General features: G+C 41.8%; 1 protein-coding gene across 1 annotated transcript in view; it reads left to right on the top strand.

The window, feature by feature from the left end:
- LOC117224800 (uncharacterized) overlaps positions 1–21,791 on the top strand; it is a 610,978-nt gene that overhangs the window by 535,219 nt on the left and 53,968 nt on the right. The window contains exon 8 of the mRNA XM_076524388.1: positions 7,464–7,652. Coding sequence (XP_076380503.1) covers positions 7,464–7,652 — 189 coding nt within the window. The remainder of the gene's footprint in view (positions 1–7,463; positions 7,653–21,791) is intronic.

Raw genomic sequence — 21,791 nt, 5'->3', positions numbered from 1 at the left:
ATGGTAATAGACCCGGGCTCTAACTACAGCCGACGGAAATCTGATCGGTTACACTTTGTCGGGCAAATACGTCGATGTGCGATACATGATTGATAAACGTTAACACTAGAACTGCCGAGCTTCGAACGCGATTAGTTTATACTTTTCTGTAACGACCACCAGACTGGATTCGAGTAAAACTTTGTACGATTCTTTATTGTAATATGCGCTCGAATAAAGGAAGTTTACCAAAACAGTACCGATGGAAATATCTTTACGATATCGACGATTATGAAAGAAATAATTAGCTACCGTTGATTACAGTTACGCTCTACATTGTTTCATCGTGCCAACGTGTCTAAAAGTAGTATTTGTGTGAAATATATGTTGAAAACAATAGCTGAATAAGATTATAAACGATCATAAGCATAATAAGCTACATTTTTGTGGAAGAGATCCGTCGATCAAGCGTTAAATACAGTTGTAATACTTAACTGGTGGAAGTAGGAATAAAATATTTTCATACTTAACCGAACGAAATAGAAATGAAATAATTAAATACTTAACTGGTGAAAAAAAGAACGAAATATTTGAATACAACGGGAATGAAATATTTTTATATTTAACTAATGGAAACAGGACTAACATATGAATATAATATGTTATATTATATATAAAACATATAATAATATTAACATGTATTAATATGTAATCGACGGAAACAGAAATAACGTATTTGAATACTCGATTGATGGAAACAAGAACAAAATATTTAAATACTTAATTAACGCGAACAGGAATCAAACGCAACAGCAAGCTGTAACGTCACACCTCTTTTTTGCACCTTTTTAACCTTTCGCACTGAAATGACTCACACTCATGAAAAAGATTTCATTTCATGATCAACTAAACATGAATGTTATTCATTTCTTTCAAAGTGAGCCATTTGTCTTTTGTGTAATCAAAATTTTAGAATGAAAGTAAATAAAAACGCGCAAAAAATAAGTACAGTAATATCTCCCTAACTGACACGCTTAGATTGTGCACAATAATGGACAATTTAAGAAGAGGAAATGCAATTATTCGAGCGGTGTAGCTCGTTTTTATAGTTGTTAACAATTCGTGACTATAAAAACGAACCGCAAGACTCGAATAATAGTATCAACTTTTCCCAAATTGTCCATCTTCGTGGACAATCTGAGCGTCAATTAGAGAGACATTACTGTATCGTGTTCTATTAGGTAAAATATTAAGGGCGAAAAGGAATCGTCGTGCGAGGGGTTAAATGTTGCAGCCTACGATCTGCGCGAAGATTAAAATCGCTGAAACGGAACGGAACAAAAACAAAAAGCATCGTGCCATCTCGCCAGCGAGCACCCTGCGTCTGCAACGGCGACTGCCTCAAGGAAGTTCCTTATCAATCCCGGCGTGCGGAGTGACACAAGACAGAGGGCGGTTAATGCCTGAAGTCGATCAACTTCGGGACCGCCCCGGGGCACCCGTCGATGACGTTACTACCGTTTTAACGAAGGGGTTGCCACGAAGGAATCACATTTTCCCTCCAGACGATGATTATTTAGATTATCCGCGATCGTCGAGTAATCTCGGCGCAAAGAGCCCAGAGCCGAGAACCCGGAGCCGAGAACCCCGCGTCGTCGTCGACGGCGGCGTCGTCGTCGCCGTCTCCCGGCAATCGCTTTGATGACATTCGTCGTCGAAGTTGAATCCCCCCAGGGCTGTTTCGCCTCTTATAGCGGAACTGTTGCCGAGAGACTGCGTCGCTCGGTTCGATTAATTCTGGTTATTTGCGTCGAGCCGATCGGCTGGAAAGGATCTGTTTTTGTTTGTATCCCGGCTGCCTGAACTTGAATATCGCATTGTTGCGGACGCTCTCTGATCGCCGGGCATCAAATGGTATGGTTATTAATTGCGAGCAGAGTGTCGGGAATCGCGGGAAACGGTCTGCTTTAGAAACTGAGCGCACAGCATTACACCGGGGACCTCTATCAATCTCATTATTAGTCGTTGCTCCCTCATTACGCTCGACGCTCTTGCACCTGATTAGAGATCGTGCAGCAATCGCTTACGTTGTCACGCTAATTTGTTACAAATGTGGCCTTGAATTTCTGTAATGCAACGAAATTGCGGATCTTTATGCAATTTCAATCCGAGATTAAAGAGAAGTTAAATAAAAATAGCTTCGTTTATAATAATTTGGATAAGTTGAAAGTAGCGTAATAAAATTATTAAATTCTTCCGATGTTTTCACAATTTTATATTTCAGTCAATCATTTTTGTCATAAATAAATGCATACCATCCGCAGTATAGCTGTAATTAGTGCAAGTTACATTAGACTGCATAAACTGATACCTAATTAGTCTATGAAATACTATATACATTATATATTTGACCGTTCTCTTGGAGAATACTGAGATAGAATCGTCAATTTCCTGTAGATGTGTACGCATTTCAAGTGTCCTACGATAAATTAAATTTTGTAAAATATAATAACAATAATATAGTTTAGGGCTACGTATAGATTTTCATCGAAACAACGGAAATATGAATGGTAATCACGGGAAATCATGCGACGATCGAGGAGCCTGAGCCCGCGTATTTTTATCGCTTCAAATCTGTTAGAAACGAATCAGAATCACGTCGCATGATTGTATGCGATTTCAAGTGACCTCACATTAGTATGTTTTTACCTTAAAAGACGAATAATTTAACCTTAAAATTATTTGTCCATAAACTTTCCATGCAGGATCGACGAACCCTCGATCACTTTTCCTCGGAATAAATGAAAATAATGGGTCTAAGCGGAGAATGAACAGCGGCGAGCGTGTTTCCGTAGATAGAAATCTGTTCGTCGAGAACAGCGAAGCAATTACATCTAGAAATCTTATCACGTGTTTGGAGATAGGTTTTAGGGGACGGCGGATCGCGATTTTTGATGAAACGTTATCACCGATGCGAGCCCCGGAGCACCGAGGGGATCGTAAATTGGCGGATAATGGCCGGTGGCGTCATAAAACATTTCTGCACTTTAACGTCCGTCCGGAAAACGACAGCGGAGGTTGTGTATGAGGCGCAGCTCGGCTCATTCCCATTTGGACGTTGAGAAATTAACGGCGGGCTTCCGGCTCGGGGCCCGTTTCCGGTGTCACCGGCCGGGGGCCTCTGTTCGAAGCGAGAAACTGCGCGTCGGATCAACGCCTCTGACCGCCAAACGGAATCCAACCGTGATAAAATAGCGAGTAACAATGGTGACGACATCTTTATTGCATGCAAAATGGAAAGAAGCGTCGGAGGAAACCGTGCAATGGCTAGACAGAGCTGATCCACTCGCTGCGCTCCGTAGAACCTCCTCGCGATCGGTCTTTGAGATTGGTGGATGCATCTGTCGACAGCACTCGCGACGTCGATCGGTTTGGATCCGAGAGAAAACGAATGCTAAATACCCTGCTTGTTCTCTTACAAGACATGAAATGCTGTAAACAGAACTTCTGAAACCTTTGCACTCGAATGGCGACTCCGAGTCACCACTAAAAAAGCTGCTGTATCATTCTTCGAAGTAATTTATACGTGATTAGCCCTTTGCAGTCGAGCGGTGACTTTGAGGCACCACTAAAATGATTATATCATACTCTACGATAATCTTTGTATTATCGAAGCGCAGATTTTAAATGTTACTGAAAGTGTAACTGTTGTGTGAATCGCGGGATTCAATTTTCTAAGCGTAAAACGCACTTTGTCGTGTAAAATGGAAGTACTATAATTCAGGAAAATTATTTACAGTTCAGCTTGTAAACAAAAATGGACAATTTGGGAAGAGGAGATACGGTTGTTCGAGCCTTGCGGTTCGTTTTTATAGTTTCGAGCTGCAGGACTGGAACAATCGTATCTCCTCTTCCGAAATTGTCCAGTTTTGTGGACAATCTGGGCGTATCAATTAGAGAGACATTACTGCAGTTTCTTCATGATAATACCAAACAGGCACGAAAAATAGAAAAGCTACAATTCCGTACGCAAGTAATCGCGTTACAATCGTCAATTTCGTTGGCTAATTAGTCAGAAGACGATCAAGACATTGGTCGATTAATCTTTAAACTGTCACGACGACCGCTTCGAAAGTCCGAACTGGCTAAAGTGCTTTACCTTCGGAGCAACGTTACGCAATTGCGCTGTCCTCGGCACTTTCTTGAGGAAAACTCAAGCATCGTTGATTGGTCCAGGTGGACAGAGCCAAGAAAAGACGAGAACAACTGGAAAACGTCGCACGATTCATAGATTCCGCTCGTGCGGAACAGATATCCAGTCCCGAAGTTCGTCTCGTTCCAAGATGCACGAGCGTCGAATGGGAGATATCAAGAAGAACGGAAGAATCTAGACGTTGTACCTTCGAGAGGTGAAAAAGGGGCGGAGAGGGGAGCGGGGCATTCGATACGCAGAGTTTTTCCAATAATACGGGGAAGGAGCTATTTCATTTCTCGATCGGCGGTGCTCGGTCTTTCGACGGTGAACTACCGCGTCGCGTACGGTGTACTTGTCCTTGAGAAGAAAGCTATATCTAAATGACGAGACGGAGATCGGCGGGGTGGATCGTGGGAAAAGTGGAGCGTCCCTTTTTCGCAGTCGCGGGCTCCGGGCAAGGCCGTCCCGTATGCAAAAGATAGAACGTGCGCCGCAATCTGAACGAGATCTCGAAACGCAATTTCCTGGACAGCCGGCCGAACGGACGTCGCTTCGCATCGCGACATTTCGCCTCGCCTCGACGCGACGCGACGGTACAGCATCGACAGGGTACATCGATCTCCGAACTACGAATGCAGTTTTAACGACGACGCATCGATGCGCGATCTCCTCTCCCGCCGCACGAGCCCGTTGTTTACCCTCCCCATTTCGCGCTCGGTTATTTCAGTCGACTTTCTTCGGCCGCTACCACGTCGAGCGGAAACGTTGATAAATCGCCATCAGAGCGACCAAGTGTTTCTCCTCGAACGACAAACGGGGATCTCGTGCGATTCCCGCGGATGGGTGAATCTTAGTACCAGCGTAAACTGTTTTAACCAGTTAGCTGTGTTCGACGTGTATACTCGTCATGGAGAAATGGCAATATTTTGTGACACGACGAGTATACTCGTTAAAATATTATCAATTAAATTTATAAATCGTTAACAGACGACTTTAAAACTTTTTAAAGATGTGTTCGTGCTATCTGAGTCACAATTTGTCGTGAAAAATGATTTTTGAAGTGTGTACCATTTTTTTAGTGTATTCTTGCGTATTTTGATTTTTTTGTATTGCATGTTTAATGTCGTAGAAACTACTTTTATTCGTGCGTAGTCGAAGTGCACTTTAACTGAATTTGTTCAGATGCTTAACCCTTTGCACTCGAAGCTATTCTAACCGTAAATATAAAATCATTTTTTCGCTTATAGTATTTTTATTTTATACGATAAAATGAATTTTATGCATATGAAATTGACTCTTGGGACTCGCCCAACGGTTACGCTCTTAATGATTTTATAAGTCTAAACTTTGTTGATATAAAAATTATCTGAGAACGTGATGTAAAAAAAATGTTAGTGATGCCTCAGAGTCACCGCTCGAGTGCAAAGGGTTAATAGAAAGCAATTCGGTTACGTTACTCGTCGTAATTCCTTTCACGTAACAACTATCAGAGTTCGATAGGTGATCGACTAATTCCGGCTAATTCCTCGTCCGTTTCCGTACGTGTCGATTATGCTTCTTGCCCAATAATTCGTGACGTGCGAATAATTGAACGAGTCCGCCGAAAATCGATTCCGTTTCGAGCAGGGCAGCGCCGTTTAACACGTGTATCATTTAGTCCGTCGAATTCGAAAGCGCAAAATAGACCGGCTCGATTTAACACGAACTGTCAATAGAAACGAGGACTTCGAACGAGGTAATTTATTTGAGTGGGGAAACCCGATAACGTTCGCCGATCGATACGATATCAAACGTGGCAATTTGGCTCGGTGGAGAACGTAATATTTGCGAGCGAATCAGTTTTTCCTTGGGTCCTGTGGAAGGGGCATCGCAAGAGTTCATCGAACCGGATGGGCTAACGTGGGTCGCCGTAGTTCCAGACCCGACGTCCAGTTTCTGTCCGAAACTGTCCATCAGATAATTTTAATGGAGCTATTGTCCGAATAAAGGAAGATTTCATTCGTTACATGACATTAAGCTGCTACCATCGAAATCGCCGGACGTTTCGGGATACCGGTTTACAATTTCGCTTGTATAGAATCGACCCTTATCAACGCCCCGTTAATCCTCCTACATCCAAGGAGCTTGCTATCATCATTCACGAGAGTCTACGTGCAGAATGTTCAATTACGAATATCTCGAACAGAGGTTTCCTAGATTCTTCGATCCTTGATTAAACTGCTAGTTAAAATTAGACTTTGCAATAACGACGTCTTTTACATTTCATAACTTCAAAACGCAAGAAAATTAACCCTTTGCAATCGAGTGGCGGCTCTGAGGCGCCGCTAAAAAATTGGTGTACTATTTTTCAAAATCATTGCACTTGTCGGTAGGCTCAATTTCATGCGCATAAATCGCAATAAATTATATAAAATAGTGTATATTATATAAAATTGTATAATATATCATATAATTATATAATCTTGTATAATTATAGAAAATACTGTAGATCAGAGATCATGTTTTGGATTTCGAATTTAAATAGCTTCGACTGCAAAGGGTTAAGAGACGCAGTGTCATAAATGAGTTTCCGTTTGCTCATAGATCCGATAATGTTCTATAAATATATGTAATTATGCTATTATCTTTTCTGTGAAATTTTGACGTCAGTCGCTTGATCTAAACGGCGCTTTCAGTGTTGAGTGGCGGATTCATTTGTTAATCGAATAAGTGGAGTAGACGTGGTATATAGTGAAACGAGTAAAACGGGGTAAGGTATAGCTAGGCAAGTAGAACAGAAGGACCTTCAATCAGACAAATGGTACGGTTATGGTCGGACAAGTAGAATAGGTACGGTTTCGGTCGAATAAATAGAATAGGTTTACTCGGACGAATGGATCGGTGGAGGTCTGAGATCGGATTAGTAGAATAGGAACTACGGCGATCAGGCAGGTACGATTTTAATTAAATAAAACTCTCTCGAATCAGCAAGATATTTTAACCTTTATTTAATTCTCAGTCGATCCTTCCGTTAATGTCACACATTATTTACCGTTTAAAATACAAATACGTTCGAATACATTACGAGGAATGGGAATAATTTTAGGTTAATCGTGTTTCACTTATCACAATTTTATTAAATTATTTTCAACGACGACTTTGTATAATTGCACCAATTCGACATGAGCGGACAAATGAAGTTGGGAGAATAAATAAATTGTACTGGAAGAGTTTGCGATAATAAATCGTATTTCATTTATATTTATATTTAATTATATCTACAAAATCACATTTATCTTTCAACTTGCAGGTAAAAGTGATGCTGAAAGTGTCACCTGGAGATGGGGGAAGTTTTTTCAACGCCGACAAGAGGAAGAAACAGGTGACCCTGGTTGACCCGACTGCCGGGCAGTCCTCATCAGCGGAGGACCGCAGGCCGACCGTGGCAGCGCCGAAAATGTTCGCGTTCGACGCGATATTTACCGAGGAAGACTCGCAGGTAAGCGGTCTCTGGCAATCGACGAACGCCAATTTTAATCGTGACCGTCGATTCCGCCGGCTTCCCTGGAAATCTACTGAAACGTCGGCTCTTTTCTTTCCCGTCCGCGGAGAATCGTTCTTCCACGGCCCTTCGATGCCTTTCAGAATCCTCGAGGAGCACGGAGAGGCTAAATAAAAAAAGAAAGAGGAGGAAAAGAGAGGAATTCTGGGGAGGCTAAGGGTGAGGGGCCGAGAGGAGGAAAGTAGAAAGTCGGAACGTTGAAACGTCTACGTGCTCCGTCGTCGACTTACGTTCATCCTAGAGACGCGGAAGACGTCCCTGCCGGGCGCATAACTAAACTAATTTCCCGACCTCTAAACTCCCTCTCCTCCCACAGGAAAATCCAACCCGCTACCCGGCGTCCCTCGGGCGAATGTTGCTTCTTTCCCATGACTTCTCCTCGGCTCGAGGAAATCGAATCGCGCGTTAATAGTCGTGATTATTTTTCGCAGCCCTCGATCATTCTCTTCTGCACTTCGGTCTTCGATTATTCGTGAACTTTCAAATTGAAGGAAAACCTTTCGCCATTTACCTGAACGGAATCTTTCTCCAATAAAACTTCCGAACGAATCGACTATTTAAGCTCGACTGGACTGACTTTGCGCGAACCGAGATTTTCGAAGGTAAATCTGGAGAAACTGGAATTTTTATTACTATTCTCAGACTGCGGATTTTATGCATCGATGACGAACGCGATGAAAAATATTTCGGGAATTTAGAAACATTATTGCGTTATTTGTAACTCGTTATAATTTTGAACGAAGGATATAAATGTTTTTGTAGCACTTTCGTGTTGCAGACAATTTTTATTTTGCATAAAAATCTGCTGTATAATCGTCACCTTTTAAATGGGAATTATGCTTTTCGAGGGACCAATTTTTATAGAAATGTGTACTGATTGCAAGATGCAGGACTACATAGACAGTTATTTCTTTCCTTATTGATTTTAATGAGTTAAACATTACAAACAACAATGTCTACAAATTCTCCAAATGTTTGTACTAGTTGCAATTTGATCCAGTCATTTTTGTCATAAATGTATAAAACGGTTGAAACACGGCAGAACTCCCCCATTTAATCCTTTACTGTGTTTTCACGAGTATTTACAGTAACAAACTATTAAGTACAAGTATTATTTAATAAATGTAAATCTTCCTTTTCTTCTGAGAAATTCTTACATTCGAGAAACTACCAACCATTGCAACTGTGAAGTAAAATGTTACGACAAGGGGTCGGTAAAACGACTGTAAGCTTCTCATTAAAGACAGACATACTTCAATGTGAAGTATGTCATGCTTCACTGTGTCCCGGGATTTTCCCGTCGAATTGCGAGAGCTTAATCTAGGGGCCAAAAGACGAGAAAAATGTTACACCAAGTAGAATAGATACTTCATTATTTTACTAAATTTCGATGTTTCAGTCATCCCTTTTCTTCGCACGAGCCTGTTTCATATTCGGAAGGGAGTGTTGATAAACACAGATGTACAGTAATGTCTCTCTAATTAACGCCCAGATTGATCACAAAAATGGACAATTTCGGAAGAGGAGATACGATTATTCGAGCCTTTCGGTTTATTTTGATAGTTAAAAATTGTCCACAATTATAAAAACGAGCCGCAAGGCTCGAACAATCGTATCTCCCCTTCCGAAATTATTTATTTTAGTGGACATCCGAGCGTAAGTAAGGGAGACATGTATTCGAGTTTCTTGTAACTCCACACAAATCATACGATAACCATCCTCGAGCTTTATTGTCGCGTGGTGATAATAATAGCTCTAGTAGCAATAATATAGCTTCAGTAGTTAGGCAATTATCCAGTAAACCAGCATCAAAATGTCAAGATTTTCGAACGCCGAATGCACTGACGTTCGCTTTGTACGCGCTTCGTACGTTTCTGCGATAGAAATGCGCGCGTCTGTGTAATTACAAGGACATCCGTGTTTATTAACGTTCGATTCCAATTACGAAACAGGCTCGTGCAAAGAAAAGGGATGACAACCCCCCCCCCACGCACACATACACACTGAAATTCAGTAAAATTATGAAGTTTCTATTTTTGTTTCTAACACCGTAACAAAACGTTAATTAGCAATCTTCGTGTAACATATTTTTCTTCTTCCGGCCTCCCAATTAAGATCCCGCAGTTTGGCGGAGAAATCATCCCGGAACATCCTGTATAGATGTACTCAAGCAGATGGAGTACAAGGTACGCCATAATGCAGCGACAATATCAATATCTCCGGAGCCGGCTCCGTCGATTACCTTCCAGCGCGCCAAACATCATCGTTCACATTTTCGTTACCGCTGTTCCGCCGAACGGCATGAATCTATTCAGACCGAAGGTAGACGATGGAAGACAACGCCGCGGCGTGCAAAGCCATCAAGGCTTAGCGATCGATCAGCGTCTAGCGTCTTTCGTGGTCTTCGGCGCGTCTCTTCCGTCCTGGCTTCGGCGAATTTTATTGCGTGGCATTGATGAACGACATCGCCGCGGAAAATGTCATCGGGGACCCGCGGAGTGTGTTATAATATCGCGGGCTGCGTAGCCGCGTGTGCGTGCAATGTGCACCGAGATATTTCGGGGCTCTCCGGGGACATTATCGAACGTCGGATTCAAATGAGCCCGGAGCTACTCGGTTTTCCCGTCGTACCCCTCTAACCCTATCCGTCTCCCACACACACACAGAGAGACGCGTACACACAGTCGCACGTGCCGGGCTCTGGTATCTCTGTTCCGCGTTGGCAGCTAGTCCTCTCCAGGGACCATCCCTTCATTCCTCCAGCCAGCCGTTCTCCCAACCGTCAGTGGCCCTTTGACGCAGCCCGTACCCTCATCCGACTGTGTTTAGAAGAACCATAGAAACCAATCGATTGATTCGATCAAATGTCTGTGCCGGCCGCGACGATTGTCATCGAAAGTCACAATGCCGCAGCCACTCCTTTTTCTCTTGCCGATTTTTTTTTCTCTCTCACTCTCCTCTGGCGTTCCCTCCGCGACGCGCGTGTATAGCCTCTCTGGCCGGCAGTATCTGGATCGGTCTGAAGTTCGGAATCGATGGAGGGACCACCATCGCGCGGCCCAACAGAGGAGCCTCCCAGAGAATGTGTCCCGTGTCCTGGGGGACGCTCCCGTGCTTTCCGATTGGCCGCGGCCGTCAAACGCAGGACCGCGTGAATATTTTAAAGAGCGTCGTCGGCCGGACCGGACCTGACCGGCACGGAAGTCGTTCATCTTTCATTATTTAGACCCGACCCCGCGGTCGTTCAATTTTTTCCGTTAGTCTGCCTCGATTCTTGCCACGGGAACCCTAGGGTACTCCAAAAAAGAGTATCGTTCGGGGCATAATATGCATTGAAAGCCTTCCCTGCAACCTGCGATACGATTTTTACCGGTCAAATTAGTACAATTTTCGTTTCGAATTACAGTAATGTCTCTCTAATCGACGCTCAGATTGTCCACAAAAATGGACGATTTGGGAAGAGGAGATGCGATTATTCAACCCTTGCGCCTCGTTTTTATAGTTGTTTAGAATCGATAACTATAAAAATGAGTCGCGAGGCTCGAACAATACTCAATCTCCTCTTCCCAAATCGTTCACTTTTGTGGACGATCTGAGCGTCAATTAGGGAGACATTACTGTAGTCGATACGTACGATAGAGGTTGTTGGAATAATTGTGTTTTTCATGACAAAACTCTCCAATTCTCGGTTCTGTATAATTTGATTGAGGTAACTCAATTGTACCATATTTAAACTTCAAAGAATGAATCTAAAGTATTATAAACTTCCACTTAAAACTTGTTTGGCGCGAGCGAAGACTGAGGTGTGTTGAGAAAACTCGATCGAAATCAGAGAGTTGGGCATTATTCGAATAAATTCGTGGACTAAAATTTTGTTCGAGAAATATTTCAGATAAATACTTCGGCTAGTATTGTAACGAATACATTGCCGAGCCCAAAACGTCCCTCTTTCCGCTCAAGACGCACGCAAAACGCGGTAAGAAAGATTTCATTCTTTGTTTTCCTTCATTCCTTGTTCACTTTTCGATAACGTCATCCAATAAGTTACTATGGAAAATATATAAATAAAGACTCTGCTGCGGAGCCCAATGTTCTTAGCATGATTACACCGAAGATGCTACGTTTTTGTCAACGTTGACAATTGTTATTTGTAGCGAAAACGTGCTTAGCGTGTGTACCATTACGATTAAAACATTTTTTGCCCATTTGTATACTTAGCAACATAAAATGAATAAAATCAAACGCTTTCGCAAGGACGTGTAATCTTCTCCGCTGAAAATAAGACTTCCTTTATCTCAGGCGCTTTGCTCCAAAAATGTGCCGAAGTTGCTGGTAGGTAGTATTATATATAGTACTAGTAGGTAGTACTATATAACTTATTCACGAACGATCCGGCTGCCATTGAAGGTTGAAAGACGAAATCCGGGCAGTGAACGCGAAACTAGTGCCACAATTATGCTTGGAAGTGATGGAAAATTTCGTCAAAAGGGTCCACACTTGCCAGCGAAATTGCGGTGACAAACGCAATCTATATAACCGACGGTTTCAACATTATAGACTTGGCGGAAATTGTGTTTAATAATATGGCGATTGTTCATTTTATAAAGGTTGCCGGATCAGTTAACCATGTCCAATCAAGGCCAGCGTTCATGGCTCGAATTCTGTCGAAAAGCGAACCACTTATACCCGGTTGCATAAATGTTATTCGATTCAGTGATTCGACGAATTAACTAACTTTATGCTGATAAAGGTAATTGCCTAGATTGTCGTTAATGTTGTCCTGCGGACGTTTCGGTAGGAAGGCCAGGGTGAAAATCGGCGATGTAACAGCGCATGGAATTACGGCAAATGTAATCCAGCCCGGTTGCAATTCCGATTTACCGATAATCTTTGGCCAGCGGATACCTTTGCTACCTGAGTCCGCAAATACGCGAACCGCGAATACGCTTGACCGTTGTGTAGAGAAGCGGACCAATAGAACACGCAAACACACCGCGTTAGATTGATTATGGGTCGGTCGAAAATTAACTTGGCCATGGTCGTTGATCGCTTTAGACGCAGAAAACGTTCGATGCGCCAGCCAAGCCGCGTTGCATAATTTTATTCGAACGTCATTGCGTTCGTCGTTGCAGCACCGAAACGAATGAAGACAATAATCATTATTAGAACGCGCGATACGAATTGCAGGATTTCTGATTCTGAAGTTTGGCGTAAAATTCCAAACGGGACGACTCCGGCGTAATTGCAATTCTTGGGACTTCTTTTTCGAAAGAATGACGATCAATTTTGATTCATTTCATCGAAATGAGAAAATCTGTATGTTATCGATTGAACGTTTACTGTGTTTAAGTTCCGAGTTTAATCGCACAATCATACTTCTACTAAATCGTTCGCCGCGCGCGATAAAATATTCACAGCTCGATGATATTTTGAAACTTTGTGAAAGTAATTCGCAAAGTTTCTAACCCAGATGTGATATCTTTTTATACCTGTTCGATCCTTTTATTATTTATAAATTATATTATGGAGTTTGTAAATTGGTTTCTCGTTCGTTAGATTGGATCTATCTCTCTCTCGATCAGATCCAGAATTCGGTCATCGCGCGACGAGGACCTACGTAAGCCGATCCAGAAAATAGCACGACAGATGTTCCGACCTGTTTATGTATCTGGCAAACTGCCGGATCTCTGGCAACCCGTACCGATTTGTCCCGTCGAAGAACGCTTCTCAAAACCGTTGGAAAAAGTATCGAGCAAATTGGAACTTCGAAGACGCTTCCCACCGAGCCGGCGTTCCTTTCTTCTCCGTCGCTGTTCGGGCTCGGGGTGCTTCTCGCGGAAATAAACTTCGCGCGAGCTACACGGGACGCGTACGTGTGAATTCTTTCGTAGCATCGGCGCCGCGAGGACGAATGGTCCCGACAGCCAGCGATATTACGAATTTATCGAAAATTCGGCCGATGCTTAGTTGACGCGACGTCAGCTCGTCTCACCTTGCCCGCTCCGGAATTTTCCGTCGTCATTGTAATTCACTATCCGTCAGCCTGGAATTCCTCGAAACACTTCCGGAATTGGACAAGTCGGGCTCTTCTCTCGCTGTTTCCCGGTTTTATTCGCGAGAACGCGGAAAACTGGATTTCCTCGTCCTTACAAGGAAGAAAGGCGCCGCGTCTAACTGTTGTTCTTCGAAATCCAATACAGGGAAGCATGCTCTTGAGATGTACGTCACGTGGATTCCTTTCAGACACTTCGGCCGGCTTCTTCGAGAAAAATTAATCCTCTCTGAGATGCTGCGGCATTGTGAACCGTTTCTATCTGATGTACCAACGATACGGAACGGATGAAATTGGACTGTAATAGTTTATGTAGATCCTCGTTCACGAGGACATTTGCATTGCAGCTATAGAGGAATTTTTATTATTCGACCTGATCGTGACGGGTTTCGCGTTTAAAATTATTGTAATTATAAATATATATATTTTAATATATATTATAATAGTATATTAAATATATATTTTAATAATAATATATTAATAATATATATATATAATAATATATTAATGATAATATATATATATATAATTATATATATTAATTTTAAGAGAAAACATGATTTCCTCTGAACCTTATAATTAAAATAATTTTAAAATATATTATATTAAAATATATTAATAATATATTAATAATATATTTTGAAATTATTGTAATTATAAGGTTCAGAGGAAAACATGTTTTCTCTTCAAATTGTTGCAATAATGAGGAGTCCTTCGTTTGAAATGATGCAATACATTTTTTAACTCAAACAAACATTACTATAAAAATAGTCTAAATGAATTTTTATAAAGCAACACAAGCGAGACGTCTTCAGTGCTCGGTAGGTTCAGCATCGAAGAACATTTACTTAGATATTGGATTAAATGTTTAATGATTTTTGCAACAAACAGCATTACTTGCAGATCGCATTAGATTGAAACGTATCTGGATAACGAATTCAGATACAGTAGAGACTCTCTTATCTGAAGGTTTGTTTTTGTAATATCTTGTTACCATAACACTCTCTTATCTAGAAATGTCATTCAAATTCTCTATTAGATGATAACGTATCCAAATAATACAATGATTAGATAATAGAACGTTTGGCTAGCAGAATATTGTCATAATAAATGTTCGGATAAAGGAGTCTCTATTGCATCACAGTTTCGGATAATCCAGTTCTATTGTACTTATACTTATATCATATATAATATTATACTTGTATATATACAATATACATATACACTTATATTGTATACTTTCTATCGTGCTTCTGTCAGTTGATTAATTTGCGCGTCTGTCTATTTATTTAGACCGTTCGCGCGTTTCTATCGTAACGAACGATCGAACCAAGAGGTTGATTGGATCATTTTCTACGAAAGTGTCTTCATAATTTCGCCAAATTTGAAACAAAAATAACGCAACCGGTCTGAACAAGTCAGACAGTTTCCATGCTTCGAAGAACATTATTCAAGCGGACCCATCGATTTTAATCAGCTTCCAGTACGGAACGAAGAACATCGAAGGGAAAAATCATGAATTGCAATATTCGGGGCCGAACAAATCTTCCCCGGCACATTTTCCTGCGAAAGGTAACGAAGCTATTAAAATGAACAAGACAAACGAGCCGCCGATACACTAAATCGAAATTTATGTATTTCCGAGCGCGAAGTTATAATTCAGCGCGGACGTCCGAAGCGTTTTGCAGAGGACCGAGCGGAGACCGTGCAGATGGAAAGTAGTTGAGCCGCGAATTTGTTTTTCCCCCCCGGTGATCGAATCAATTTTTTCCCGGTGCACGATCGATCACTCGCCCAGAGATTTAATCAACCAGGGGATCGCTCGTCACGCTCGCCCGTATAGTGACGGCTTTATCCATTATGTCACGGAACGGAACGGTGTGTCCGGCGCCTAACATAATCTGTAAGGCGCGAAACAAACCCCTTTTCAGATGCAATCAAAACACTTATTCGTCAGGGCGCGGGACAAGGAGAGAGAGAGCCTGTCGATCTCAGGGTCTCCTGGATCGTCGTTCCAGGATAGGAAAAGGACGTGAAGTGTGCTCGAAGAGGTGGGTCCGGTGGGTTCGTGTGCAAATGAAACCTGGCCAAATTAATTGAACATCCATCTCAATTACGGCGCTCAGTACGTGAATACGGTCGTAGATGCATTCCCGTTCGAGATCTTACGCGTGTGTACACAGCATATATCGGTCGCGGCTGCCGACAATTCTATCCCTGCGGACGATCCGGCAGGACAATGCATCCTGGACAGAATAATTCACTGAGGCCATTATGGTCGGTCCAGGACAAGGGCTTTATTATTGACTTACGACTAATAGTCACGCTGCGGATTACGCGTGTGTGTACGGTGCGGTACGCGCTTGCGCTTGTCTACCCTTCCTATCTCTCCGTCTTTCTCTCTCGGTCCCTTTCTCCCTTGTTCTCTCACTCTTACTCTCTCTCTCTCTCTCTCTCTCTCTCTCTAGCTCTCTCTAGCTCTCTCTAGCTCTCTCTAGCTCTCTCTAGCTCTCTCTAGCTCTCTCTCTAGCTCTCTCTCTCTCTGTCTCTCTTTCGATCAGCGTCTGCTTGCCTCTCTCCCACCATCGTTCACCCTCTCGTTTTCTCTCGTCCTTCCAGTAATCGGCGTAGCTGTTCTCCGCATAGCGTGCCTTCGATCTATTGCTCATTTCCCGGTGAATGCTGATCGAATGAGCCGCGTCGCGATGCCTGCAAATTCACAGTCCTCTCCCTTTCTTGTCCCCCGCTCCGAATTTCCGGTGTCTCGGCGAAAGCAGATCGCTTACATCCGACGCGAACAGAGATTAGTCCCCGAAACCTATAGTTCGTCGAATGAGTCGGGCCAATCTAAATAAATCGCTCGGCAACGGCGACTCGACCCGGTAATCACGATACCTAGGAGAACGGGCTTCAGCAGAAGAAGTTGCACGGTCGGCTAATTAATCGGCCATTGTGCTTTGTGTTCCGCAACGCGCGGTTCGCATAAAACTGCGGATGTTATGCATAGACGAACGTGACTGAATGAAACGGGAAACGGTATTGATTCCTGTCAAATAATCGTCTCGCTATTTATTGTTCTTAACGACACATTTAGCAATTACCGTACCATTTCCGACTGGCGTCTGTTTGTTATAGTTTGGTTACCGCTTACTTCTTCGCCGCTAGATGTTGTCAAAGAATATAATTGTACACGCATACGTACACATACAACAATGGAAACATGATTTTTACGTTATTAAATTTATTGACGTTTAAATTAGTTAAGTTAAAAGTGTAAGTATCGTACGAGCGACGAGACTAAATTTCGCGTACACAAAATGCACTATGTCATATAAAATGGAAATACAGTACGTTAATAAACTATTATGGATTTAGAGTCAACCCTTTGCACTACGATTTCTGTCACGGTTACCTTCATCGGCATTTTTTTGTCTCGAATGAAATCCTACACGAGAGGGATGATTGACATTTATTGAATGCCGATCGTTATTATGACGTTTAAATATTTACAGTAGAAGGGTAGATTTTTATATCGATTTAAAAGACGCGAACAATTTAGTAAATCATGCTCGAAATCCTTGTAACGCGTCTGACACGATTATTATACGGCGAGAGGTTCGAACGACTTCGAGTGCAAAGGGTTAACATTCGAAAGATTTCAGAATTCGATTACGTTACGTTTAACCCTTTGCACTCGAGGCTATTTTAACTGTAAATCTAAAGTAATTTTTCTGATTCGTAGTATTTTCAATTTTGTACGACAAAGTGCATTTTATGCATGCGAAATTGAGTCTTGCGACTTACACGACGGTTACACTTTTAACAATGTTTTTAAATCTAAACTTTGTCAATGTGAAAATGATCTTAGAACGTGATATAACAAATTTCAGTAGTGCCTCAGAGTCACCACTCGAGTGCAAAGGGTTAATTTATTACAGTGATTAGGGGTAGAAATGAAACGCAGATTTCTTGTAATGGATACATAAAATTTACATTTCTTACGAAGATCCTACTGTGATATTTTAACGTACTTGTTAAACAGTTGCAAAAAAATACTTGCGTTATACGAAATGCTTGTTGTACAGATATCGCGGTATTTATAATTTATATATATCGCGAATTCAGCTATGCAATCAAGTTACGTCAGCGACAAAGTTGTTGAATCGCATCGAATGCGATGATGCGAAGATTAGTTACCGAAACGAAAGTACCGATACTTTGTCCTTAAGTTGTTCGCATAACTTGGTGAAGTCTGATTAAGGGGAAAGAATCCTTCGATGAACCCGGCTCGCCTGTTACTTTACGCCCGGTGGTATTCTAATTTGCGGGCAGATTCGATTATAGTGATTACCGTGAAAGTATTCGTGACCCTTCCCAGCGTCGAATTAAAGCGGAACGGTTGCTTCGTTGTCGATATTCCAGCGGAAATGAATATTCTGACAACTGAAACGAGAAAGGGGAATACAGAGTAAAAACGCCACGTTCTGTACGCGAGTTAAGAGTTTCATGAATCGTTAAAAAGAGTTTCATCGTTGCGTTCGCTTGTTATTCTCATTTTCTCGATGGAATTATTGAAAAGGTGCTTCTGACAAACATGTCATGAATCGGAATCGAAACATTATTTTATTATAAAATGGAAATTCGAATTGAATGACCGATTCCTCAACCGTTGCCATCATTTCTTTTCTTATGTAGAAAAAAAAAGGATTGAAGTATCAGCGTTACGTGTATGCTTTTATTCGTTTAAAAGCATTAATAAGAATTTAAAACGTTCGTGATATTGCAAGTAATACTCTCGGAAAGTCCTTACAAACTCGCGACGCTAATTGCATTCTATACGAATCAGAAAAATTGGACCGAAACATCCATGATCATAAGTTTAAGAAATATTCTTACAACGGAAGTCATCGTACACCTTTCTCGATATATAAAAATCAACCCATTATATTCGATTAGCGACTCTGGAACGACTGTAAAAATTGCTATACTATTTCTTAACAGAATGTTCACGTTATTAAAGTTTATACTCGATAAATTATCGAAAAATAGAAGGCTTCTATTAGCGAACACGTTCAATTCCCTGTGCAAATGTCTTCATTTTTATATTGAAATAGCCCCGAGTGCAAAGGGTTAAAACAATGCGAAACAAGTATTGATTTTTCAACTAACGAATGCCAGTCCACCCACCTTAATACTGAACAATCAACGTAACTGACTTGCCACTTTTCATGCTAATCGTAAAACTACTTTTATTAAGATTGCCATTGATTTTGCCTCCTGCACAGGTATGAATAAATCAATTTTCTTAGCGAATTCTCCCAAAGCACCTGCAAAATTCAAACCAAGTTTACATTAACTGTCCACTTAATTTCCTTAATTTGCTGATTCTCTGCCAGTCTTAATATAATATGTTTTTGTTCTCTACAGTAAAAATGGATGTTTATTCGTATATATATATATATATACGAATTACACTATAAATTATAACATATATATGTTATAATTTATAGTGCATATAACAATATTATGTTTAAATTGTTGTAATTTATAGAAAATAATTTAATTTAATTTAATTTATTTATATATACGAATAAACATCCTTTTCTACTGTAAAAAAACAAAAACATATTACATGAAGACTGGCAGAGAATCAGCAAATTATATATATATAAATTAAATTGAATTAAATTATTTTCTATAAATTATAACAAACATAAATCTGTAATTAACATTATAAGAAGCATATTTGATCTGCAAACAAAATATTTTTACCTGGTGGGTTCTGCTGTGCTACAGGAAAATTACGAAATCCAAAGGGAATAGGAAACTACGTTCATTAGTTACCGGATGAATTCCGCGAGCAACGAAAGAACTCGTTATCACAGAATCTATCCCAGATCGATTTCAAATGGATGATCGCGTTCTTGCCGAACTTTAGAAAAGTGTATCTGGCAGGTCCGCGACGATATCGTCGAGATCGGTCTAACAAACGAGCAGCGTCGAATAGGGGCGATAGCAACGTTCTCCGACAGACGCACGGTAATCTGTAAACCAATCATACGGGCCCATGGAACGGATCCACCCCAATTGGTCGCATCTATATTCCTTGTTCTGCCCGAACCGGATCCGTCCAGTCGACCGCATCTTCTCGTAGCCAGCCCGGATAACTCATTTCCATATTACAGTAAGATCAATCCGGGCCAGGACGCCGGATTCACGAATGGGCGATGAACTTTGGCAGGTGTCCGTCACGTTGATCCTCTAAAGATCGCGGTACCACGAGCCCGATGCATATCAAACGTCTGAATCTTCGACGAAACATTCGTTAAATATTACATCCACCGCAAGGTACACCAAAGTCGATTGCGTTTTAAAAGATGTTCGAATACTTTTTTGTCAGGTATAGTACGCTCTCAATTTCGATCAATCCCGCATATTATGGGTATTGCCATAAGTAAAATGATCGTTACGAATTACTTAACCCTCGGACGGCGGACCATTTTTGCATGCATAGAATCGACGATGTTTGCAACCATTCTCAGCTTTATTTATTAATTACCGAAAACACATATTTGAAGATATTTCGTGTAAACCTATCAGTCTTTTCGTTGTCCTTTATTTAATTCAATTGTCGAAAACTGACAATTAAGAATTCACCGGATCAGAATGACCCGGGGAACCGCAGCCCCAGTGTTAATAAAATAATTTGGAGTCGTCTCGGGAATCGATCGGTCCTCGTTATAGAGCTGTTAGCAAACAAAAGAATCGGCAACGGAACAATGGCACGTGAAACAATTTTTCCTGTTTGACGATGGTCAATTTTTCCGTAGACACAGCGGCCGGCGAACTCGTTTTAATTATTTTTAACAACCGTTGTTCCGAGCATTCCGGGATTCAAACGAAAGGGGGAAATAAAGAGGAGAGACGGGCCCTGCAAAGGGTGGAAGCGAAACGCGGATAGGGTTACCGACGATTTCGATTGCGCATCGCTCAAACCGAGCGCGTTGGATTTCGCGAATGCTTTTTTGATCCGACCAGCCACCGGTATCTGCGAGAGCGGGGTGGCGCCGGTTGGTTTTCGGGTAGGGGACGACGCGAGAGGGTGCTCTCGCTTGCTCCCCAGGCGCCAATGACGCCAATCTCCCGTGTAAATCGCGACATATTTCACCAGCTGCCGGGGCGGGCAGGGGTTGACGGTGAACCTCCATGCCTACACCGCTCCCCATCCTCCGCGCCCTTTCACGCCCTGCCGAGCCCTCGATCGGTCTTACCGCATTACTTTGAAAATGCTTCGGATAAAAAAGTTCTACGAACTGTTATCTCGAGAGTTATCGCGCGGCACCAGAGTTTCCCGTCGAAGTTGTCGAGTTGAAAATTCCGCGACGAGCCAACCCCGATGAACCTCGATGGGTACCGGAGACCTGTGCCGTCGGCTTGTTCGCAGTCTGGCTGGCTTAAAAAAATCATTCGACATCGGCGTCCTTCTTTCTTCGCCTTCCTTCGTGCATAAACCGCGCGCTACAAAATTATGAAAACATTAAATTATAACGCGAAACGTGATAAATCGTCGAACTTTTAACTCGCGTAACCTCGCGTCGAAAATTCTTGCCGGATGCTCGTTAAAACGTCGAGTCTCCACTTTCGCGATCAAGAGCACTCGAAGCATTCTGAAAAACTTCTTAACGCGAGATTTTGCGAGTTAAGATTTCGGGGTCGCGTTTTCTTTTCTTGCTTCAATTTCGCGGAGTAATTATATTCATTTTACACGCGATCTCTTTACGCGCAGAACGAATTTTTAATACCGCTCGGAGAGGATACGTTGTAACAAAACAGAGAATTGAAACATTATTTATTTAGCGGAAGACTCTGTTATTCGTGCCGATATCACAGCCGAGCCGTAAATTCTTCTCCTCTTTCAATTAAATGGAATTTAATCCCCGAAAGTTCCGACAAATATTTGAACAAGCTTTAAAAGATTACCTCGACAATCCTAGCTTTCCAATTTTCATTTCATCAACTGTTTT

Source organism: Megalopta genalis, chromosome 9 (genome assembly GCF_051020955.1).
Source record: "Megalopta genalis isolate 19385.01 chromosome 9, iyMegGena1_principal, whole genome shotgun sequence".
In the NCBI taxonomy this organism is placed as follows: domain Eukaryota; kingdom Metazoa; phylum Arthropoda; class Insecta; order Hymenoptera; family Halictidae; genus Megalopta; species Megalopta genalis.
The sequence above is the reverse complement of the archived record's forward strand: the minus strand, read 5'-3'. Positions and strand labels throughout refer to the sequence as shown.